Source organism: Salarias fasciatus, chromosome 23, assembly GCF_902148845.1.
Source record: "Salarias fasciatus chromosome 23, fSalaFa1.1, whole genome shotgun sequence".
NCBI lineage: Eukaryota > Metazoa > Chordata > Actinopteri > Blenniiformes > Blenniidae > Salarias > Salarias fasciatus.
In genome coordinates, this window is record NC_043766.1 from 21,366,165 (window position 1) to 21,392,408 (window position 26,244).

At 42.6% G+C, this 26,244-nt stretch overlaps 1 protein-coding gene across 2 annotated transcripts in view; it reads left to right on the plus strand.

Annotated features, from left to right (window-relative positions):
• ssbp4 (single stranded DNA binding protein 4) overlaps positions 1-26,244 on the plus strand; it is a 98,886-nt gene that overhangs the window by 65,486 nt on the left and 7,156 nt on the right. For both annotated transcript variants that reach the window (XM_030083045.1, XM_030083044.1), the window contains exons 5-12: positions 7,259-7,348; positions 18,730-18,813; positions 22,803-22,929; positions 23,067-23,134; positions 24,320-24,384; positions 25,746-25,791; positions 25,893-25,928; positions 26,063-26,117. In XM_030083045.1, coding sequence (XP_029938905.1) covers positions 7,259-7,348; positions 18,730-18,813; positions 22,803-22,929; positions 23,067-23,134; positions 24,320-24,384; positions 25,746-25,791; positions 25,893-25,928; positions 26,063-26,117 — 571 coding nt within the window. The remainder of the gene's footprint in view (positions 1-7,258; positions 7,349-18,729; positions 18,814-22,802; positions 22,930-23,066; positions 23,135-24,319; positions 24,385-25,745; positions 25,792-25,892; positions 25,929-26,062; positions 26,118-26,244) is intronic.

The following is a 26,244-nucleotide window of genomic DNA, read 5'->3' on the forward strand; positions in this document are numbered from 1 at the left end:
TGCATGGATGCGTGTGCGTGCTTATGCCCTCTGCACTCCATAACGTGTTGTCTTTGCTGTCAGGTAGTATGTACCATAGGTTGATTGGTTAGCCTGCGAGGCAGCAGCAGGAGTTAAGGCAGGAGCTCCAGGGTAGCAGTGCGGGGAGCCGGGCGGCACCCCCCAGCCACAGCACTTTCCCTCTGGGCTTCCCCCTCAGAGCCGTGCCTGGGTAACTCGCTCGGAGGCAGATCAGAGCTCCCGGGGCCGTGACGCTGGTAGGAGATGCTTTAGAGACAAAGGTGGTCGAGGAGGAGGAGGGTTATGTATATGCCTGTCTTTGTTTGCGTGTGTTCTTTTGGGAGATCCCAAGCAGATTTGTTTACCAGTAATTAATTCACCTGATTGACATAACAGCTGCCAGAGCTGTGGGAAGGCAGCAGCACAAGCGTGTGCTTGTGTGTGTGGTCTGTACAGTGTATTCCTCTGTATGTTCAGTGTGTGTGTGTGTGTGTGTGTGTGTGTGTGTGTGTGTTGTGTGCGTGCTTTTCTGCATACCTGTTGTGCTTGTGTGCTGCATTCTTGTAGAGAGAACTGACTTTTGTGGGCATTTCCATGTGGTGGGATCAGGGCTGGCAGCTCTTCATCTTCCCATCGATTAGGCCCGTCTGTCGGCCGGCAGCCCTGCTTACACACTCCTGCCTCTCTGCTAATCTTTATAGAGTTGACTTTGCTGACAGAGTTATTGGAGCACTTGAAGCTGAAGCAAGAGGAGGAGAAGGAGGGCCGTGACACAGGGACAAATGGGAGGAGACAAGATGGCAATGACAGTCAGGAGAGACGTGAGGAATAATTCATGGTTTGGTTTACACCAGTCGCCCCCAGCCAGATAAAAGCACCACTTTGTCTGCAAATCAGCCAACAAGCCACAAGAACTGTATGTATCGATGCACAGCCTCCATTCATGCCCAACGCACTCTTGCGCATTCATATCCCTGTTTATAGTGGTTTATGGTGTCAGTTTTAACTGAGGTATCGGTTTTTGTGGAAGGAAGCCTCCCAGTCTCTCTGTAGCTGTCGCACATCAAGGACAAGCTCTTTAAGTTGGCAGCTTCGGCCTGTCTGGCTTTTTCAACAGCGTGTGCTTTTTGTATGGCGAGGAAGTAGACAAAGACGGAGAGCGGAAAAGGAGAGGATGTAACAGATAAAAACTGAAGCTCTTGTGTGAAAAAATGTAAGCTCATGAAAGAGTTGGATTGTTCTTTGGGTTTGTCTGCATGCGTGAACTTTATGTTTTGAGCCTGAGGGTGCCAGTGGGGGCATTTTAATGTGTTTGTGAACATGCTACAGTGTTTCTTTTTGTGGGTTTTTGAAGTCTGGTCAGTCTGAGCTTTGAGACTACACACACACACACACACACACACACACACACACACACACACACACACACACACACACGCACACGCACAGAGCCACCTACGAGCCGGTATCAGTGTTGTTGTGGCCAGCAGGTAGCAGTGTGTTGGCCTGCTTGTCTGGACCCAGATAACAGCAGATCCATTACCCCCTGGAAGCCGAGGTCTGATCACAGGACAGATAGAGCCGCTCACTCACTGTCTGTGGGCCCAGCCAGCAATCCGGCCTCAACTACGAAGCTAAAGAGGATCACAACGAGGTGCTAGAGGAGAGCGGACACCTTGTGTTAGAGGAAATTATCAAATACGTTGAGCATGATAATACTTGATTCAGGTCAGATTGAAAAAAAGCCACTGGGAAAGATCGCCATGCATTTGCTTTAAAATTGATGTTTATCTAAAGATGGCAGCTGCATTTTCATTTATTGATATTTGTTTGCAACAGTTTTTCAATACAGTGCGGTCAGTTAAAAATCAAGAGAAACATTATATTTGGTCAGTTGTATTGGGCCGTATGAATTTAAGATTACCCTGATTAGAAGACACCTCTACCTTCAGATACCGTGTGCTACGTTGGGGGGAAATGTGTTCACTTGCTGTCTTACTCTGAAAGTTACATAAGGACATTGACGCTCCTCTTGTACCACAGAGCCTGGCTAGCTGTTTCTGTCTGTTTTCAGTGTTTATGCTAAGCTAAACGCAGCCAATTGCTGGCTAAAGTTTCATATATGCAGTAAAGACAAGTGAGACATGAGAGTGATACCAATCTTCTCATCCAGCCTTTGGCAGGAAAGCAAATAATTATGCTGCCAAAATGTGCAACTGCTGCTTCAAGCAGATTGGGTTGTAATCTTATAGAGACAGTCACAGAAGCCAAGCCTTAAACCTTTCAACATACACCTTCAAACTGCTCACAGAGACATAAAATGACTTCTCTGAGTTGATGCCTCCTGTCCAACTGGGAAAGAAATGTATATTTTCCCTGAAAAACCTAACTGTAATCCATCATCTGTGCCTCAAAGCTGAAAAATAAATTTGAAAAAAACAACTTAACACAAGGAATGCACTAAATTTGAAGTGGATTATTGGTATTTTCTAGTATGTTGGAGTCGGGGATTGGTGCTGCATTACGACTGTAACTGTCATGTTGCCATCAAGTAAGGTCAGAATTTCACCTTTTAACGAAGATGTAAGTTGATGCATTTTGGTTTTCAAGCTGTAAATGCTTCATATTTTAATATCATGCGGTCATTCGTTATTACTCTGTACTTTGCTTACATAGAGACGCTCATGTTTCCAAGTATGTGACATGCTGGTGAGTCTCTGATATGACAGTCAGATTGCAGAAGTACTTGAGACCATCATAATGACTAGTTAACAGGTGAAACACTTGATTACTCTGCTTTTTGATATATTTTTAAAGACATCGTAAGCAGTACATGAATGGTCGCTGTGAGCGTTATGCATGCTCAGTACTTTCAGTGTTTACAGGAAAAGACTCTATGGGTTCAAACTGAATCCTGAATGAAAAATTTGTATAATATGAAAACAGAATATCATGAAATGTCATGAAATGAGAGAGAGAGAGAGAGAGAGAGAGAGAGAGAGAGAGAGAGAGAGAGGGAGAAGGAGGGGTGCGAGGAGTTAACACTGTGCAGGTGTTATCAGGTTTGTTTGTGTGCAGGAAGAGAAAAAGAGCGAGATGGCTGTGGCAAACAGGGCAGCTATCAAAGCCACAGGCTGCTTTTAACTCTATGTCTGTTTTCTTTTTCTCTCTTCTTCTTTTACTCTGTTTTCCTATTTTTCCTCCACTTCCTCTCTCTCTCTCTCTCTCTCTCTCTCTCTCTCTCTCTCTCTCTCTCTCTCTCTCTCTCTCTCTCTCTCTCTTCCTCCCTCTGTCTCTCGCTCGCTCGCTCTGCTCCCTGGCCATGCTGATGATTGACGGCCTGAGGGTTTTAATGGGCACTGGAGAGCAGGAGCTGAGGTCGGGGTTGTCATGGCAACTAGGAGAAGGGGCCTTTTGCTGCTGCTTCACCTGAGTACTGTGGAGCCTCGTTGGCTGGTTGAGGCAGGCAGCCACACACACACACACACACACACACACACACACACACACACTTCCATTCACTCTTCCTCCTCTCCTGCCCTGCTGTCCATCCATACTGATCTTCTCTTCTCTCTTTCCTATTTGTGTTTCATCTTCCCCTTCTCTTTCTTTCAGTCTCTTCTTCTCTTCTCCTTTTTCTTCATCTTTCTCCCTGCTGATCTCTTAATGCTTGCAGAAACAGCACAGCTGGTTAACTGAGCATTTGGGTGGGTGTGGGTAAATATGCAGCATTTAGCCCTTTTTTGAAGCCCAGTTTTGGAATAAAGCTCACAATTACACTCAATTTATACCTTTCTACCCGTGCAACACCTACACTCACCTGGACTGGCCGGCCAGCACTGTGACAGTCATCTTCTTTGACTCCTCCAGTGCCTTCAACACTATCAGGCCAGCCCCGGCCCGCCAAAAGTTGACGTTACAGGTGGATGTCCCACTCTCCTCCTGGATTGTTGAATACCTGAGTGGCAGGCCACAGTACGTGCACTTTCAGAACTGTGGTCATTAACACCAGAGCCCCTCAAGGAAGGTCTGCTCTCCCTTCCTCCTCACCCCCTGCACCACGGGCTTCAGCTACTGTGCTGAGACCTGTCATCTCCAGCAGTCAGCAGTAGTTTGATGGATCAGAGGGGCTGATGAGACTGAGTACGGGGTGATGGTGGAGAACTTTGTCATTTGGTGCGATCAGAACCATCTGCAGCTCAGTGTCACAAAGGCCAAGGAGAAACAGAGTGTCTGTGTCCCCTGTCTCCGTCCAGAGGACCAGTGTGGACATTGTGGAGGACTATAGATATTTGGGGATTCATACTGACTGTAAACTGGACTGGGTGAGGAACTCTGAAGCCTTGGACAAGATGGGTGAAAGCTGTCTTTTTAGTTGGGGCCACTGATGTTCTTCAACACGTGAACACGCTGAAGGTGTTCTGTAGTCTGTGGTGTGGAGAGCTCTCCTCTATGCTGCTGAATGCTGGGACAGCAGGCTGAGGGCGGTCGACACCAACAGGCTCAACAACCTCCTCAGAAAGGCCATCAGAACGGTGCGGGTGGAGAGGGACTCTGTACAGGTGGTCTCAGAGAGGAGGATCTGGTCCGAACTGAGGTCCATCCTGAACAATGAGTCCATGCTGTCCTGGTCAGCAGCTGAAGAACCTTCAGCAACAGATTGAGGAGTCTTCAAGATGCAGAATAGACCACAGGAGATCCTTCATTTCTGTGGCAATACGACTCCATAACTCCCCTTGTAAAGAGTGTTTGTTCATTTCATTCTTCCGTGCTTGTCCAGATGTAAACTGAAAATATCCATGAACAAAAATTCAGGTTTGGTTGTGCAGTGAGTGCGTGCTTTGGTAGCTGTTGACTTCAGCTCTTCATGTATCATATGTTTTTTTTTTAAGGCTGGAAGGAACAGACAGAGTTCACATATAGACCTTAGAGTCATAAGAAAGTATCTTTAGTAGGCAGTTCTCCACTGTCTGACCTCCCATCACCCTGTGAGAGAACAGTCTGTTTCTTCCTCTACCCCCTCCTCCTCCTCCTCCTCTTCTCTTTGCTCAGCTCTGTTTCCACAACTTCTGTCTTTCTGTCTCCTGGTTTTCACTTTCTGCTTTTCTTTGACTGTTTCAGATGTCCATGTGCATAGTATATGAGTCCCACCAGCTTTTCTTTTTTTTTTTTAAATGTCACACAGATTCACACTCTTGTTTCTAGTGCTCCAGTGAGTGCGTGCATTTACGTGCGTATGTGTGTGTCCGTCTGTGTTTGTGTCCTGCTTCATGGCCCCAGGGCCTGTTGGTTAGTGTCTGGGCCGTGCAGGTCAGCCGAAGCATGCAGGAATTGTTGGCAATGGAAGTGAGTGGTGCTGTAGTTAGACTGGGGGAAGGGCTGGAGGCTGGTGTATTGATGTGTGTGTGTGTGTGTGTGTGTGTGTGTGTGTGTGTGTGTGTGTGTGTGTGTGTGATCAAAAAAGAACTACTTTATGAAGTTTTTTGTGATTGTTGGTGTTTTATTTTTTTTCAACTTTCTAGATAACTTACTTTGATTTGCAGTTGAAGGACAGCACAGGTCTTGTGGTGGTGAGCACTGTGGGGTTTGCATGGTCTCCCTGTGCGTGCTTGGTTTTCCTCTGTTGCTCGGATTTCGTGCTACAGTTCAAATCATGCACTTTGAACTGCATTGCTGGCTTCAAACTGGCTAAAGGATGGGAATCTGTGAGGTAGTCTGTAAGACAGGAGCTTTTAGGAACCACTCTGATCATGGTTAAGAGAAACAAACAATACCACACTTATCATTAGCAGCCTCTTTAAAGTTTGTTTCTTCTTCATAGTTACTTGAAAGGAATACATATGGCCGGTATAGTCAACAAGTTTTTGTTCATTAGTGTGGATTCTTGACTTTTTAAATTCCGCTACAGCAGAGTGGAGAATACCCTTCACGGGGTGCATCACATTTAGTTCCTGGTAACTTTTTTGTTCCTCTTCACATTTCACTGTCCATGTGTGAATGTCGAGCTCTGACAGACCAGTCATGACCAAACAGCGACTGTCAGCTTCACTGCCTCAGAAGAAAACCAGAGCAGCAAGTGTCACATCTGTCTCCTCCCTGATGTTGAAAATCATTATAATTGAGAGGAAAGATGAAGGAAATATTGCCAGGAATATATGTGGAGACCGCATTCAAACGGAGGTGGCATGCTGAAATACAGGCTGTTGTGTAAATCAAAGATCATAATACTGATTTATTTATATATTTTTTTTCCTTCTGCTCATGTTGCACATCAATCAACTGAGACAATGCTTGAAATTGAACTAAATCCATCAAAGCTTTGGGGCAGGCTCAAAGAAAACCCGCTCTGCTTTTCAGCTCATAACCCTAAACTACTCGACGAAGGAGAGATTCAGTCACCATTCTGGAAAATTATCACCAATTTACTGATCTGTTTTCATATGCTGACGTAAGAAATCCCCCTATGAAATCTTTTCTTATGTACAGATAGTTTTTAAGATGAAGACGTTTTAATGCAGTGGTGGTTTTGGCTCAGTTGTTAGACCAGGGCTTATTTTCCTATTCCTATATTGATTGTTTGATGCTCCAACTTTCAACAATTTTTTTTTTTTTTTTGTTATTTTGCTATGTACAGCAGTTCAGCAGAGACCTGATGAATTTCTACCTTTTCAGTCGCATTGCTGGTTCAGGTGCAATAACTCTTTTTTTTTTTTTTTTTTGCTCCATTATTGGATTTCATGTTTTAAAGTGAATTACCTGTGTATTATGTTAGAAGTCATTTCAGTACTCATCTTTTAAAAGAATGTGCATTTAAAATTATTGCCTTACTCCAGTATTGTCAGTTTTTGCAAATTAGGCCAGAAATCATTTGAAAGAACTACAGCACCATCACGATTTCAAAATTTCCCCGAATCCCAGTTTTCTGAGAACAGTTACTCAAAAGGGCAGAGAGATGAGACAGTGTACAAACTACTTGACCCTTTTTATTCCTAGAAACTTTGTCTAAGTTCCATTGAATAATTCACGACTATACATATTCATATTTTCATCATATCTTATCGGATGTGTGGTTGTTTCATGTGTTACTGAAACGGTGCGATCATGCTTGGACGATTTGCACACAATTTTAAACACAAAATCTGTTCCTCATATTTTCTGCAAACACTGGATTATTTTAACATGTCCCTGATATTGCTTTGTCCTGTGGTTCTCTTTTACTGATAGAAAACTCTCCTGGCATGTGTTTTTTTTTTTCCAGAGTGCAGCCGCTGCCCCCAGTCCTGTGATGGGCAATATGCCACCCAACGATGGCATGCCGGGAGGACCCATGCCCCCGGGCTTCTTTCCAGTAAGAAAAGGATCCCTTCTCAAAGGACACGTCTCTGACGCATCCTCCAACATCACCTCTAACCATCACACACCCGCGGCAGCCCAGCTGCCCCTCCCTCAGCCACCGCTAAGCCTATCCTTCTGTCTCCTCCTCCTTTTTTAGCCTCTTTAGCTGTCCTAATCCCTGTCCAGATGTGTTCCCTTCTCTGTCTCTCTGCCTCTGTCCCATATGTCCTCGCTTGAGTTGTTAACTCCTTGTGCTCTGATTCGTTGGACTCATACACTCACAGTTATGAAATGAATTTGTTTGCAAGTTGGCAGTGTTAGCGGTTTTGGAAAGTGTAGGAGAGGAAGCTATTTTTTGTGGTTTATGTTGCTTGAATAATTCCTCTTGTCATCTCAGTTCTGTGAAGGCTGTCTCAGAGGTCTCTCTCTCGCTCGCTCGCTCTCTCATGCACGCACACAGGCCTTAATTAACACTGACACACATCACATTGAACTAGTAACATTTTTGAAATTGAGGTTTAACAAAAAGCTACCCCTCTTCTGTTTGTACAATGAATACAAAGCTGCTACATTCAGCGGCTGGCTTTCACAGTTAAAACTTTCTGAAAGGCAGCTAGCCTTGTTCTGTCCAAGGGTGGCAAAAAAAAAATCGAACAAAAATCAATGACTAGTTAGTTTTTTTTTTCTTTGTTTTTAAGTTTTTGTACCCATTATGAGACTCCGTGCCAAAAACATGATTCCATTTCATGACTGATTAGGGCATGCATCTGTCCGCTCACTCACCAATTTTTACCAACACATCTTTGCCACTGAACAACACCTGAAGTATTGTGACCAGTGGAACAATAACCACAAAATGCATTTCTTTTCATGGGTTGACATATTTGATGTCTTCTCAAATGTTAGTTGTTTTTAATGTGTTTACACCCAGATGTCTCTGTTTTGTAGTAGTTGAGTGGATGAAAGTCTTTTCTATCATCTATCCACTGTATCCTGTAATGTTAGCTCTCTAAACCGTTATTGTTGCGGTGACAGCGTTTGTGTTGTAGCATTTTTTTGTTGGTTGTTCGGCTGTTAACTTTTCGGGGTTTGGTCTTTACAGTGATCTGGTGTGTGGTTATAATCATCCAGCTGCATCCAAACAAACCTTCTAATACGGTCCATGTCTTTCTTGGCACTCATTCATTGGCCGACTTTTATTGTATTCTGTTGATTATAAATCTTATAACCACTAAATGTTGCTTCTGTTTAAAATCTTTTTCCCCCTTCAAATCAGCAGAAGTTCCCTCTGTACATCTTGCCAACTCAGCACCATTTTTGCTGAAATTCCAGATATTCTACTCACTCCCCGGAAGTAAAAGTATTTCTGTTGATAACAGATACAAATGTATTATATTGCATTATATGTCCAGTGTCAACCTTTACTGTGGTGTCGTTTTGTACAACTGCCGATCGCAGACTCACCTGATAATCACGTTCAAACTAACCGTGCACAGGAGTAGTGGTTTGCTGGGTCATTGTGAAAATGAGTAAGGATATTGCTAATTTTGGTTAACATTGTTTCTACGATAAAGTATTTATAGTTGCACCTATTAACACATTTATTTAGATTAATCGATGAATGGAAAAGCATATTTTCAAAATGAACGCATATAATTGTGCTTTATTTTTAGACTCTATCATAGATTTGGTAAACCCTGTGTGAAAACTGACAAAGGACAATAGGGGGCTCACGGATGTCATTCATGAGAAAGATGACAGTGTGTTGCTTGGCCGTGTGGATGAAAAGTTTTTGTGTAAATGGTTGTAATCTAGCGTATACAACTGTCTGCATAATATATAACAAATAGTTTTAATTTCACTGAAGACATTCAAGTGTTTGGTAACAATTCAGCAGCTAAATTTAAAGTAATCACTAACATTATATGTGAACGACACACAATTGTGGACATTGTAATTTGAAAACTGTGAGCTAAATTAATAGATTAACTTTATTGTGTAAACATTTAATTTAAGCATTTTATTCAGTTTGACTTGCACTTTTTGTTTCTTCTACCAAATACTGCAAATAAAATGTGATTAATTAAAAGCAAACAATTAAAAAAAGAATTAGACCACCGTTTTGAACATGATTTCGATATTTTTAGACTTTGAGACAGTAATACCAACTGTTGCTAATTTCTCAGTTTAACCTGGGAACCGCTTTATTCGCAGTGCTGAGCGGATTTAGCTGGCAAGCGCCACTGGAGTAGTGAAGTTGTTCTCTTTTTACATATCAAAGAAATCATGAATACTACTTTACTTGATTTAACAAATTAGCTGATAATGCTTTTGAAACTTTATTAGGTCTCCACAGATCTACTCAGCATCTGCCTTTGTAGTTAGTTAATTCCTGTGAAAGTTAAGGGCATGCTGTTTTGCAAGCATGGGGCACACATTTTATTCCACTGTTTTGTACATCTGGTGTTCAGATGCACACAGTGTGGACGGCAATTCGTCTGTTTCTCCCCCGATTGACTGACAGCATGTCGTGTGTTGCGCGTGTGTGTGTTGGGGTCACGGAGAATGTTAATGATGTATGAGCAGCGAGCAGGCTGGCGAGAAAGCTATCTGATGGCGTTGCGTGAGTGACATTGCTTTCTATAAATAGAAGCTGTGTGCACGGCAGACGGATGGACAGATAGACAGGCAGGATGGGAAGAGGAGGAAAGAAAAAAGACCTTTCTTCTGTCACTCTCTCCTCTCCTCTCCTGCCCTCCTTAGCCCAGCTAATCCCTGCAAAACACGCAAAGGTAGAGAAAACATAAAATGAATAAAGAAAGGCATAAACAGAGAAGCGGCGTAGTGTACAAGACAGAATGCTGTCTGCGCCTCCCCAAACTTTACACCACCTTTGCTTAAATCACACTCAGACTGTTACTGGAGCAGCGGCATCCTTCAACTTGAGCTGTAGCTAAAACCACACACATTTCTTTCTGCAGGTAGCTGACATTCATCCCCTGGTGAACTAATGGTTGCGGTCCATGCACAAAGTGCAGGCTACTGAGTTTTCCGCACTTCACTTATTTATTCCAGTGAAGCAGGAAGCAATTTTGTCTCTCCTCCTACATATTGTTCAGATTTTGCTTGTATTCTCATTGCTCTTTTCTCTGTCACGCTGGAGGTAAGGTAGGTGGAGTGGACAAAGCTTTTGTTGGAGAATTATGAATGTATTATATTTCAGAAAACCGAATTTTCTCTGTGCTTTTGTTGTCGTTTCTCATGTAAACTCTGGGCCAGTTTTCCTCTTTTTCTCTCCCTCCCCTCTGAAATCCTTCTGCATGCCATTTTCCTTGTGTTTAAATCCATTATTTTCTCACACACTTCTACAGTGACACATGCTTACTCACTGGCTGAATGTGCGTGCGCGGGTGTGCGCGTGCAGCTTTTCTCTCCCAGTCGCGCGAGCGTGGTAATTAACATAGGTGACCCCAACACTGTTATTGGCTTCAGTCCTGGGAGAGAGGGATCAGGAGCAGAAGAGGGACAGTGGAGCAAAATGAAGGTGGAGGTAGTGGGAGTAAGAGTCTGCCCCCATGCTACCCTAATGTGTAGCTTAGCATAGCCGAAGGCTCCAGCAGTGCAAAAAAAAGAAGAAAAAAAAAAGATAAGAAAGGGACCTGAATTAGCCAGGAGAACTGAAGAAACAGAAAAGCACTGAGAGTCTGTGCAGGTATACATTTGACATAAATCCTCCCTCCCGCTGCAAAAAGTCCATCCTTGCTGCATCATGACCCTCCGGGGAGGACAAGCAAAAAAGGGAGACGACAGGGGGGAGGAGAAAGAGGGAGGAGAGGCTGCAAGGAGAGACCGAGTTAATGACAGGGAGGAGGAGAGAAAAGGTGGTGTAGAGTGCAGAAGAGAGGACGTTGACATGTCAGGAGAGAATTTCACCAAGAAAGAAAAAAAAAACGAGTTAATGTTCTCTTTAGAGGTTTCCATGATCCATCTGTCAAATAATGCCCCTGAAAACCACCTCTTTGTTGACCTTGATCTGTAATCTACATGTGAAACGTCAAGTGTTCAGAAAGTTTAACACGCTCCATTAGGCACGCAAACCAGTTGAGGTGGAGCAGCCTCTTTTGACTAAACTGGAATTTTTTTCTTCTTGCCAAAGAACAAAAATAGGATCCAGAGTCAAAGACTGGTTTGTTTTACGGCAGGTAATTGCGGCTCTTCAGGGACAACACCACAAAGCACAACAAGCGGATTAGGTTTGATTACACATTTAAGAACAAGCAACCCAGGTATCAAAGACGAATTTAAGAACCTGTTCAAAGCTGACACATGGCGGGCACACGGTGAATTAAGGAGACATCTGTGCTCAGTAATTTATTTATCAAAGCTAAGATTGATCTCCGGGTTCATTCTGGTCAGTGTATTACAAATATGCAGATGCACAAGGTGAAGCGCTTTAGCAGGTGGAAGTTAGTAGAGTGTAAATGATTGAAGTTGACTTCCTGAGGTATTTTTTTGTTTTTTTGGGTTTTTCTGTTTTTATCTCTTAAAGGGTCGAATGTCAGATCTCAGTGTTTGGGGCTGTTGCTGGTCCTGTAAATTTCTGGTGTTGGTCCCAGGTGACTGAGAGAGAGAAAGATAATTACAAGGTTATAAAGCTGCTTTTTGTGAACACAGAGCACACATTGTTCTAACTGTTTGAATCTTAACAAAGTGAAACATCACAGTGTTTGACCTTTTTGACCACTGGACAAAAGACACCAGCAGATTGTGAAACATTTTAATCTCCTTTTGCTACCACATCTGAAATAGTGCCGTGAATGGAGAATTTAAAAAGAAGCATGCTGAAGGACCCAGATGAGAGAGTGCTGGCAAAACTTTTAACATCTCGCTGAACTGAAGCCATTGAGAAGTGGGTCCGTCTTTTACTCTTATCGTCACTGCTTATCCTTGAGAGGACAGCAACAAAAGTGATACCTACCAATTCCCCTTGAATGACAGGCACTTACAAATGACAAGCAGTCTTCAGCAAATGTTTTCTCCGTCCATTGTCTGCATGCAGCTTCTGTTAGACTTAGGCGAGACAGCAGTCACTACAGTTAACACAGCGACTTGAACGTCGCCTTTGTCTCGTGCTGTGTCCATCAGCAGAAAATTTCCGATGTCACATGTTTTATCTCTTCAGATACAGACCCGAGAAGTCCTTTCTGAACACATACTTTCCCGTGCGTGTTTGCTTCTTAGGTTACTTCACCAATTCTGCATGCAACACTCAAAACAGAGAGGGAATTTCATCAGTCCGATCCAGCAGTCACCAGCTGAAGCTCATCTGAGCACTCTTAGTTCTGACCACTCATTGCATTCAAAGTAAAACCAAAACCAATGTTTAAAAGCAGAGTTCTTAAAGTGTATTGGGCAACTTTCTCCAGTTCATCTGTGGACTGGGTCTCCATGCTGTGTGTCTTCATGTAATCTCACACTGGCTCCAACTGTTGTTGAGATCAGGGCTTTTTTAGGGTCATACCATCTGGAGCAGGACCCCTGGTTGTTTTGGTTCCTGAAAGCAGTTCTTTATGCCCCAAGCTGTGCTTTTGGACTCATTGCCACAACTGCAGGATGACTGTGGGGCTAATCAGGCTAATCAGGTTGTGCTGTGATGATACAGGAAACACACACACACACACACACACACACACACACACACACACACACACACACACACACACACACATACACACATATATGTGTGTGTGTGTGTGTGTGTATATATATATATATATATATATATATATATATATATATATATATATATATATATATATATATGTATATATATATATATATATAGTTGTATAGTTGTCAGCATTTCTTAACTGTCCTTAGGGGAGAAAACACCACTGATGGCTTGTTCCCATCTCGGAACTGACACATTGCCATGCTATATACCGTGAACTAGCAAGAGAAGAGACCCACTGCTGCCACCGTTGCTCTCTCAGGAATGTTAGCAAGGAATGACAATGAGTGTGCACTCAGTGTGTGTGTGTGTGTGTGTGTGTGTGTGTGTGTGTGTGTGTGTGTGTGTGTGTGTGTGTGTGTGTGTGTGTGTGTGTGTGTGTGTGTGTGTGGTGCTGTTCCTCCTGGCTTTGTTTGTTGTGTTCAGTGATGCAGGCTGCTTTGTGTTCTCAGTTCGTGTGTGTGTGTGTGTGTGTGTGTGTGTGTGTGTGTGTGTGTGTGTGTGTGTGTGTGCTTGTGTGCGTGCGCGTGCGTGCCTGCCTGTGCATGCTTTCGTGTGTCCAGTGGTTTCATGGCAGTCACACACTGCCCTCTAGTGTTAGCTCTGAACAAGAGGACAGAGAGAAAACATGGTGCTCGCTCTCTCTTTCTCTCTCTCTCTCTCTCTCTCTGTCTCTCTCTCTCCCCCCCACTCTCTCTCTCTTTCTTGCTCTCTCTCTCTCTCTCTACCTCTGCTAGTGGTCCATCAGGGGCAGCGGTGTGGGTCTTCCTTAAGCTGAAATGAGTGGTGAGGAGGCGAGGGGGTAGTGTTGATGGGTTTGTGGTACTGTGCCAAGCTGTTATCTCCTTAGCCGGGTAGAAAATGATTTTATTAATTGCTTCATTTAACGCTCCCCGCGCCCCCCCCTCCTCCTCGCCTCTCCTACACAAGTACACAAACAACACCACGCATGCACACACATCCATGCACACTTCAACCGAGATACTTTTCAAACTCACCCTGCGTACACCTCTGTGACAGTCAAAATGTTCTCCCTCTCTCTCCGTCTCTCTGCAGGGACCTGTAGAGAGAACAGTACAGCCATAAAGGCCATATGCTGGCCCATTCAGATGTAATAGCAGGAAGGCCTGGGGAGGCCCAGCCAAAGGAGCTGTGCTCCATTATGGCACATTATAGCGAAGAACAAGAGAGGAGCACTGTGCATGTTTGTGTGAGTCTGTGAAACAAAGAATGAGATGTGTGTGTGTGTGTGTGTGTGTGTGTGTGTGTGTGTGTGTGTGTGTGTTTGAGTGCTAAAACAAAAATGTGTTCACATACGAAGATCAAACTTGTAGTTGGTGACATAAGGTTTTTAACAATTATCCATGATTAAAAATGATTAAATTATGGTTAGGTTTGGGTTGTGTTTGGGGTAAATTGTGCTCCTGGCCAGAGAGGGAGATGCTCCGAGATGAATGAAAGTCAGCACAACGTCCTCCGAAGTGACTTAAACCGGGTTGTGTGTGGATGAGAGCAGAGACTGCTGCAGCTGGGCCAGTGCAGTCAGACCCTGCAGGGGTGTCTTATTAGGCACACACACACACACACACACACACACACACACACACACACACACACACATACACACACACACACACACACACACACGTACACACGTGTGCGCGCGCGCGCTCGCACAGACTGGCTCGGCATCAACAATAACCTCTGAGGTCAGACAGAGCTAGCGCTGCATTAGCCCCAGTGTGAACCTGCTGAGAGACAGAGCCGGCCAGTACAGCTGGTGTTAACCACCCAAAACATACACACACAGAGTAGCAGCAAAACCACAGTGGCCCTGGTACAACAGAATCATTGTGCCAACACATCCAGAGTACACTGTATGTACAACTAAATAAACATTTCCAGATCGCTGAATAGATCATTGACCAGCCGCATGCTGTGTGGCCAGTGAGTGTGTGGTTTTCCTGAAGATTTCACTGTTTGTCTTATGACAGCTAGATGAAGAGGATCATTGTAAAACAAGAGCTAACTGCTGTCTCTCAAAAAGATCGGAACCAGCAATCTCTGCTGAACACTATTACCCTTTTGGACAGGTTCACAAACCCATGAATGTGGTTGTGTGCAGTACTGTTGTGTTTTTTCATACGTTCAATCTCTCTCCTGCCAAACTCTGAGCTCGGTATGGTGGACAAGACAGACCAGTGCGCAGTATGTGCCTGCAGGAACTTACTTGTTTAGCTGTCACTCAGGTTATTTTAAATCTGTAGCAGCATGCAGATGTTCCTGATGCTGAACTCTGTCCATCTTAGCCATGCGATAGGAGTTCCACATATATCCAGCTTTTATCTCAATACTGACCAGATAGCATGGATTTGTTGCTAATGGAGTATTGCACGAAAACAGTTGCAGCATTCCTCTGAAATCACCCGTTAATTCTGCCTGTCAGTATTGTGTTACGTCTGCAGATCTACTTAATTTTATTTAGTGTTTTCACAATTTGTATGTCGCTTCTACTGAAACAATACACCACACCAAAATAAAAATAAAAGAAAGAATAAAAAAAAAAAACACCAGTTGTTTCAGTGAACTGTAAGTCATTAAAGAGATATACTAGCTTTTGTAGTGTGTTTTTCATAGATGACCATTGTGCTTCATCTCTTTATGGATTTGACACTGTGACATTGTTTTTAGTTTACGTGCCTTCGATAATGAAATATTTAGCATTACCTTTGTTTTATTTTGTGCCTGGTTTACTGCCTGTGCATTTGTGTGCACTGTTTGTATAATACTCTAAAGAGCGCTCACATATCATGCTTATATTTTTATTACTTATATTGTATTTACCTGAGCTCCTTTTCCATTACAGGTGTATACTTGAGAGAAATTATAACTTGTAAAAGAATGGCATTGATCAAACTAACTTATTTTATGATGTAAGATCAGTGAAAAGGTTATTTTTTCCAAGATTTTTCATTTGTGTGGAGATGCATCTTTTCTATCAATTTCTGCAGATTTACCTGAACAGTGTTACATGTGCGTGTCGGTGTTTGAGTGTAAAGTTATATTGCATAGGGGTAATCTCCTAATCCTCTATCTTTTCACCATGATGTCAGATACACACCTGTTTTAGGAGCATGCACCTCCGCTCCACAACAGTCTCTGACAATACACACTGTGTGCATGCACAAGCAATAAGTGAGCACACACTCAGCACCTAAGAAAGGAAAAACCTCCTTGAACCTGCAAAAAAAAAAAAAAAAGAAAGAAAGAAAGAGGGAGCTCTCATATTTGTTCTCATCACCACTCACTTGAACACCTCATGCACACATACCTGGAATGTTACCTGATAGCACTGAGGCCATGGCAGACCTGTAGATAAGCCAGGCCGGGCAGTGGGTGGTCGTCGTGCTCCACATCTGTGCTGCAGCTTCTGCTGCTGCAGTCAGATGAGGTTACTGTCGTAGAAGACAAAGAAGTCAAAGTGCACACAGTCATTTGATTCGGTGCTCATTTTTTATCTGTTGAGCTAAGGGATTAACGTTGGAGGGGAATTTGGTTCAGAGATGTTTTGTAGCTCACACATCAGTTACAAAGCCCTGAAATCAGAGTTTATTGAAATGACAGAATCGTTTTTCTGTTTTAATGCCAAAATGAGGCTCAATTGGGTTTAAATATTTGGTTCTTTTTTCTGAGGGGATAGCATCAGAATCAGCTTGTTTTGGCCCTTGATTTGGTTTTGGACAGCGTTACCTCTGGCAAAATGGATCAAGTGTCATCGCGGTGAAATTTGCAAAAATGATACTTTGTGTGAAAACACCCTGAATTATCGTTTGGCAGCAGCACTGTAATTGAAAGCTGATTACAGCGCAGCCCTCTTGGTGAATTGATCTGACCTCATCCCTGCAATTAACTCTTCCTGTAAGTTAAAATCAATGTAACCCTTTAAAAATGTTAGTGGAAAATCCTATTGCTTACAATTCTTTTATGTCCAACAGATTAAGTGACAGAGCCGTGCTCTCATTATTGTTAATTTAACTTGACATGCTGCGTTTTGTGTTCTGATTTTTTTCTGACTTGAACACTGAGTGAAACCTGTTTGTAGAAACAGAAAATGTGTGTACATATATCATCATTCTAATCCCTAATGAGCAGCACACAGGCAAATTATCATTGTTGTATACACACACTGACACACACATACCTGACACGGGCCAACGTTACCGTCCCGCTGTGGTTTGGTTTCCTGCTTCATGATGCATGTCAGAAACATGTCCACAGGCCTTGGTGATGGTGTAACTTTCTGAGCAGCCACTGTTTTGCCTTTTCAACAGTCAAAACAACTGACAAAATATTTATTATTGCTTTGAATTGTTTGTTTTTACGGACGCTATGTGAATTAGGCATGATCAAAATGCATGTAGTTTGATGTCTACGTTGATCTCATTTCTTATATTGAGGCATCATTCAATTAAATAATTAAATTAGGCAATATTTTGATTCTAAAATAATATCCTCATTCACAAAGTTCACTAAATTTCTGCAGATGTCTTCAAACATGTGCTTCTTTCCTCTCAGTATGTATGTCGTAAAGCCCCCAACATTTATTTACGTAGTTCATTGTCTAATTCTCGGTTCCATAGTCTCTTTCCATTTTAATGCTATTAACCTCTTTGCTTGCAAAAATCCCATGCCAATAAGCGCTTGCTTCGAACTTAAAGTCAAACATATCGGGGAGAACACGGATCTGTTGAGCCCGGTGAAGTTGGCAGGATATTCACAGATTCTGACTTTTGGTCTCAATAGCTCTTGGACAAAACGTCATTAAAACTCAAAGGATACCTGCTCCCCATCGTTGTGAGGTGGACAGTATGCTACAAGCTCAGTTTTATCAGAAGTCTCTGTCTTTCATGCAGCAGAAATAATATCGATCTCTATGTGCAGAAGGCAGTGCTGCGTTGTTCAGGGACTGCCTGCGAATTACAACATGCTGCAAGTGTGAAAAAAAATACCATAAAAATATTTAATACCGCTACTGGTATTCACTGCAGTCAGTGTAGTGTCACCAAAATCACCACAACCTTCACTTGTCTCCTGCGGGGAAATGGCAGCACATAGCATCTGTGTGTCTTTCACAGCTACTTTCCCCGGTCAAGCTGGACTGGTCAAAACTTATTTGGCTCTCGTCAGACAGACGTCATACAGAATCTTACTTTAAAATATGGAGTTGTTTAAGCTCCACTTCTTCTTTTCATTTCTTGATTTATTCTTTAAAGAAAAAAAAAAAAAAAAAAAAAGGGACACAACACCCAGGGAAAACTGTCGTACGCATGCATACACTATTTAATAAGCCACGGTATCAAGAAAATTCTGCTTCTCTGTTGATTTTAGATTATTTCCTAATAACAGTATATGATTTTATTCACAAATGAATGAATGAATTAAAGATTATTATTACAGTAACTTTTCATTTGTGTGTGTCATCATTTAGTTGCCTCACTTCCAGCATGGTCCACCAGAGTTTAACCTCTCTTTATGAATGCTTCAAAATCTGACAAAACTAAACTGAATGGACTTCATTGTAAGTGTTTCATTGTTTCCCGAGCAGGCTGGAGTATCAGCCTTGCTTCACTTTTCTGACATCTTCATATCTCTTTTCTCACCAGGGTCCTCCAGGATCTCAGCCTTCGCCTCACACACAGCCTCCCCCACACAACCCCAGTAATCCCATGATGGGACCTCATGGACAGGTAAGAAAAACAAGCATTTACATAATCCTTGACTTTCTCTCTCTCTCTATAGATCAGTTCACTGTTTCCACTGCTGCGTGCAGGCAGTCGTGGGGACTGAGTGGGGATGTGCTCGCAGCTCTTTTCACCTTACAGTCTTAGCAGAGGTTTCTTTTCTGTTTGGAGCGATCAGCGAGGAGAGACAGACTGAGGCTCAGGTGGTACAGCAGGCTGTCTTCCAACTGTACGGTTGGTGGTTCAGTTCCCAGCTCTGCTTGTCCATGTATAGAATTGTTATTTGGCAAGACACGAAGCCCCAAATTTGTGTGTGAGTGTGTGCGTGCGTGCATGTGTGTTTGTGTGAGACTAACTAAGAGGCATATTTATACTCCCAAAGTGGTGCGAACACACTGCACAAGAAAAATCTATTTACTGTGGCCGTTTGAACTCATGTGGATTTGTTAAATCTTGGCTTTGATTCTGTGCTTTTTAGCTTCAGGATTCGTCCATTCAACTTTTATACCCGCTTTATCCATATTAAGGTTGTGGAAGCTGGAACCAATCTCAGCTTTCACTGTGCGAAGTGCACGTTACATTAACCGGTCAGCTGTCTATCGCAGGGTTTGCATAGAGAGATACAAATACACGTCCACACAGCCACAACCGATCATCACCCGTCAAATTATTATTGATTGCATTGTATTGTGAAGCACAGTGGAGCCATTGTACAGGATTAAAACTCATGTAGACACAGGGAGAACATGCAAACTTCACAAGGAGTGACTTATTGACATATGCACCTAATCGATGGATGGATGGATAGATGGATGAATTAAAATGACCATTGTCAAATATATCATCTTTAAATATATAGAGCCTGAATTGAATGCATTTATATTGTCAATGTCTTTGTCTTTTTTTCCAAATATTTTATTCATGCAGTTTTCTTTTTCACTTAATCACTTAATACAATTTATTCATGTATTTCTGTTGATGAAGGATGCAGTTCTAGCATCAGTCAGTAATATTAGTCAACTGAGTGAATTGGACAGAAATAAACGAATTGTTTGCTTGCACAATAAACAAACGTCCAGTGTGTCTCCAGCCATTCAGCCACCTCAAGTTATACGTCCTTAAAAAAGTTCATTATTAAAGACGTGTGTGCAGTGCAGAGGCTTCATGCTCTACACACACATCTGCAGATGCATTACCGGCAGCAGGTCACAAACTTACCTTTGCATACATGTGTTAGCACTCAAAATGAAGACAACTAAAGCTCAATTTCACTTGCACTGAAACTCCCTGACTCACTCACGAGCAGCACACAAACACAGGTCCCTTGTTTGTGCTTACGGGCAGGATGGGCAGCATCCATGATGGTGAAGCTGGATGAATAATTTAGCTTTGTTGCCCCAGCTGCAAGGAGTGGAGGTGCATCTGGAGGGCCTCCTCTCCCTCAGCCCAGCACTCACCATCCCATAGTCCATCAATAGACCATTAATATTGCAGCACAGCCTGACACTGTGCAGCTCTTCATGGACAAACCCACCACAACATGGTCGGAGGAGGAGCACGAAGGAGCCAAGAGAAAGACAGACACAAGTGAAGGGAGCAAAAAAGAAAATAACAGCGAGTCACTCCTCCCCTCAAGGACTAATTGTAATCATATAACCTGTCCTCCACTTGCCCCATACTTGCACACAAAGCACAGCACATGCCGTGCAAATTAGGAGTGAAACACAGCCTCCTGTTGTCTATGTTTTGTCTGTGCTTATCTCTGTGTGACGATGATGATTTGAATATTGTTCTATGGTTCACGCTCTGTGACCAAAACACACAACTCTTACCCAATGAGCATACAAATCGACATGTTCTCCCTGGATACCCAAACAGTCGGATTGAGTCAGGAATTCATTCTTATCTTCTGACGCTGACATATCGCTCGCTGGGTGCTGGTGTTTGTAAGTTGCAGCAGAGTACTCTCGTAGGTAATTCTGAAAACCATCTGTCTGTGGTGCATTACATTATTTACTAGTTGTGCATTGGCTCTGTAGGCGAGTCCTGGCGAGCCTCTTCTTGTCCTCTCTTAGCTTAAGCACGCTTGCCTTAAGTTTCTGTCATGAATAACACTATCCAGACAGAATTCTTGTAGCTCTGCTGACTGGCCGTGCAGAGGCGATAGAAAAATGTCCAGTGCAACGCACAAAACAGGAGAGATGTTTAACATCTTGTCTGCTTTTAAGTCTATGTCCTATCACCCAGTTCAGAGATATGCTGTTTTTTTCTGCCATACCTACCCACCTGCATATTGTCTGCATGTATCTGGCCCTCTGATTCACACTAATATGTTCTTCTTTACCTTTGCCCCTACCTGAGGCCTTCATTTTCAAAACTTAATGACAGGACCCTCCTTGCTCAAAAATGGCACAGCATTGCAATGGAACACCAATTTTTGACAGAATAGCTCCCTCTGTTGACATCTGAGAATAAAACCTCAAGAATAGGAAGGTTACAAGCTTTGGTGGCTTCTTTTGTCAAACTGAAACTTCATGATTCTATTGATATTTTTGCAGGTTTACGAGAAGGAGAGTTCAGTTAGTGCGTGCGTGTTTGTGTGTGTGTGTGTGTGTGTGTGTGTGTGTGTGTGTGTGTGTGTGTGTGTGTGTGTGTGTGCGTGAGCGTTCTCGTATTTCTATCCTTGTTGGGGCCAAATGTCCCCACAAGGATAGCAAAACGTGGAACGACATGCCTTGTGGGGACCTTTTTCCTGTCCTAAGTAGGAGAAACAGTGTTTTCTTGACCATGTTGTTGTTACTGAAAAAAGTAAAAGTGCAAAAACATTTCTTTAGGGTTAGGCTTTGTTGTGGTGTGGGTTAGGGTTAGGGTAAGGGTCAGGGTTAGGGGCTAGACATGAATGGGAGTCAATGGACGGTCCCCACAAGGATAGAAATACAAGACTGTGCGTGTGTGTGTGTGTGTGTGTGTGTGTGCACGTGCGCACATGCTTTGTTGTTTCAAAGTCCAATCATTGATGAAACACTCACCAAAACGTGTATAAATCAAAAATGTTAATGTTTAAAGATTTTAAAGTCAGTTTAACGATGCAGCATTGCGTCCTAATTATATGATTACATGGTGCAAATGAAATCAGATGCAATTACCCATTTCTAGTTATAAATTTATAGTTATAATATTATATAAATCAGCTTCAGCGCCCTTAAACCTTCTAGATATCCTGAAATATTTTTAAATATTATTAACAACCACTTTGCAAACAGTATATTAAACATCACTTAATGCACTGAATGGCTGTTGTTCATTTTTTTTCTTATTTTAGCTTAAATGTATCAGTAAACTGTATTAACTGTGAATATCTGATAATTTGCTAAAACAAATGCCGGAAATGCGAAGTAGTTCATGCTATTATAAGAAACACCAGAAAACTAGAAAACTAATACCTTTCTCGATAATTATGATAGCAGTTTTTCTTTATTAACCTTACATTTTGTTAAATAAAAGAGGGAAAAAAGAGAGATGTTCAACTGTACAAGTTATCAGATGTGTTCACTTTTACATCAAAAGATCTGACAGAGAATAACAGGTCAGAAATGTCGCATGAACGTTATCATATTAAACTGGAAATTGAATTCAGTCTTTACTGAGCTGTCAGTTCCTTTGTTACACACTCTTTAGTGGTTAGTGTTTTCATTAGCACTCCTTTATGTCGTCTCTTCTCCTTTCTGTTATTCCCACTACGTTTACTTGGCAAACGCAGCTGTGAATGAACACTGTCTGCCTTACTTTATGAGTATCTGACATAAATGCAAATCTACCTTAAATTTTAAAGCCTACAGTTTTATTTTTTTTTTTTTTCAATTAATTGATTTCACCAGATTTTTGGTGTGTGTATGTATTTAACATATTGGAACGATTGAAGATTGCACAATTGTACAAAAAGTGTTTTGCACTTGATCATTCAGAAAAAAATATGATTGCTGTCCCTCCTGCAGCCATTCATGTCTCCACGGTACCCAGGTGGCCCAAGGCCCTCCCTCCGTATGCCAAATCAACCCCCTGGGAGCATTCCCGGGTCACAGCCTCTCCTTCCAAACAGCCTGGACCCCACCAGACCTCAAGGTACTGACAGGCGCACTGGTGGCGCAATACACACACACAAAAAAACAACTCTAAGTGCAAATATTTACCCCTCATTTTTAGTATCACTTTGTATTTCAGTCGTCAATCATGCTGATAGTGTGTGTCTCCCGTCACAGGGCATCCAAACATGGGAGGTCCGATGAGAATGAATCCTCCCCGGGGAATGGGAGGCATGGGCCCACAGGTAGGTAAAACCCTACAGTTACTAACAGTCAAACAGATTCAGACACAAAACACTGTTGTTTAGGCGAGTCCTGACAGAGGACAGTGTCCTTCAGCATCACCAGCCCCCTGCACTGACAAACAACCAGATCTGCCACTTTGATTGTCACATTATGAGCATACCCAATGTTGTTGTTGCCCTTTGTTGAGCGTCTCCATAAAAGCAGCTGTAATGTCAAAGCTGCAGCTCATAAAGCACTTGCAGATTGTGCCTCTCCTTTGCTGAACTGAAGTTTTGGATTGACCGAGCTCATAACTTCTCTTTTAAATGTCAGATGCGGTCTGATGATCAGATTGGCTCAGACGGAAGCTCGTCCACTGCCAACACTAATTGTCCATGCTAAATCCTACCTGCTGACTCTTACTTAGGGGGACAAACTCAGACTGTTATGACAACTAGTCTCCACCAACACATTCTTACCAAAGGCTGTCCTCTTATCACTTGAACCTCTGTTAATGCGATTTACTGTGGTGCAGAAAATGATTGAACAACAGTGTCCTTTTGAATTACCATTACCAGACAGCTGCTTCATCTTGTACCCAGCCACCCCACACACACACACACACACACACACACACCACACACACACACACACACACACACACACACACACACACACACACACACACACACTCTGTGCCCTTCGGCCCCTCTCTGTGCCACCCTGGCTCGGTGACTTTGGCAGTGAGTGTACTAGCAGCTGGTGTGGCATCTGCTCGACAAGTGTAATCGTCTGCTGAACAAAACTCTTCCTCTGAGTGGAACTGCTCTCTGGCCTGCCCCCCTACTCTTACACACACACACACACACACACACACACACACACACACACACACACACACAAAAGTAGTATGTCGGGTGCCAGCCAAACCGCCCACTGTGCCGCGATGAAAACATACATGCAAATACACAGAAGGGAGTATGGGTACATAGAGGCACATGTACAGAGACTCACATCATACAGACATAGACAAACAGTGGCTCACACAGCCCACTCCAGCCAGCCTACACGCAGCTCATACATGCACATAATTAAACACTTGTTAGTGGGAGACATGATGGTTGCTGACCTTCATTAAGATTCAAGCCTGCACTCAGAGCAGGTGAAAGATTCTGTTCTGACTCTCTGTTCATCTCTCTGTGCAGAACTACGGCGGAGGAATGAGGCCTCCTCCAAACTCCATGGGGCCAGGAATGCCAGGCATGAACATGTTAGTAGGCAGAGAATAATGGATTTTCACCTCTCTCAATTGAGGCTCACAAGTTCGGCTGATGCAATTTTCTTAGCCATTTCATTTTTGTGGTTAAGTTCATTGATTGGCGTGAAGGGTGGTGACATTTTGGAGGCATATAAAAGATTTTATAGTAAAGTCACCTTCCACATATACGATTTAATATAATTCAGTATTTTGAATGTGCATACATGCATGGGCATAATATTTGAAAAATAGCAACTCATCTCAATACAGTGTAAATATAATATAGTTTTTGCAAATTGTCAACTACAGATAAATAATTTATTAAATAATTAAAGTCAAGAATTCTTGATAATTGCATGCATAGGTGGACACTAATATTTTGTAATTCCTGATTATTACCATAACTTTACATGAAACTGTAAATGGAAAGACTCTTTAGAGTAATTACTCAACTGTTTCAATCATACAAGAGTTTTAAATTGTCTAATGTCATTAAACTCTTAATTTTTTAAGATATTTGTTTTAGTTAAGCCACAATTTACTATTAAAGTAAAAGAAAACAAGATTATCTGCAACAGACTTGATTAGCTCCAACAAAGAAGTGGATGATTTTATGAACTACCTCGTACCGTGCTCACAGCCAGTGACCTTGAGTTTAGTTTTAATTGATTTAAACAGGAGAACAGAACATACTTTAGTCTACCATACCAAAGTCATTGACCTATCAGGGGACACAATGGAGTATCATACACGTGCAATAAAACATGATAACTATGAGTGCTGTGTCCAAGAGGCAGCATGAATCCAAAGTCCTGGTGGACCTAGAATTGACCCCCGAGTCACACCAAGCACCATGTGCAGTAAAACTAGGAGACCCAGGTGTTGATAGACGTGTGACACAACCTGTATGAATGATAACAAGAGGGTGATCTAAATGTTGAGAATGCAGTTGAAATATCAAGGTTAAAATTTTAAAAATTTTTTAAATATACTTAAACTGTCCTTCTTGACTTCTTATTGAACCGCTAAATTATGTTTATTAAATATTCCGTAATACTTAAAATTAGAATGAATAGAACGTTATGTCTTATGTTGTGGCTCTTTTTCACATTTGTAAAAGTGGATTAGAAGAAACTGCATCCCAACTCTCCATTAATATATTCCTGAGAAGCATTCAGTAGAAAACTTTGCATGTGTGTCTTGGAGTGGTAAAGTTGTTTATTGTTTACATGTAAATTTTGTTAAAATTAGAAAAAAAAAATGTGAATATGTGAATTTGCTGGGATTGATGCAGCCCTGTAACACCCTCCTCCTCCTCCTCCTCCTCCTCCTCCTCCTCCTCCTCCTCCTCCCCCTCCCTGCTTGTGTTTCAGGGGTCCTGGTGGAAGAGGGCCGTGGCCAAACCCCAACACCAACTCAGTGAGTCATGTTCCCGCCTGTCTCCACTCCTACATGACTGAGTGTGTTTACAATAACTGTGTCTCATGTTTTGTTTCACCTTGGGCCTTCTCTATCCACAGATAGCTTATTCATCTTCATCTCCAGGCAACTATGTGGTAAGTGTCCCGTCATGAACTCGTGTTCGACCACGGGCCATAAATTACCTGTCATGCTGTGATATCCAACAGGCACTCTGCCGTCTATATGCACTCAGCTTGTGTTTCTCTCTTCTCCTCCTCTCACCCCTCAGGGCCCTCCAGGGGGAGGCGGCCCACCAGGAACTCCCATCATGCCGAGCCCCGGAGGTGAGTTATACACTGCAGTGTTCCTTCTGATTCTGATTGTGATTCCTTCTGAGTGCAGACTGAACCAGGGCCTGTTGTAGCATCAGACGTGTTTTCCACGACATGCCTCACTTTGGCAGACATGCAT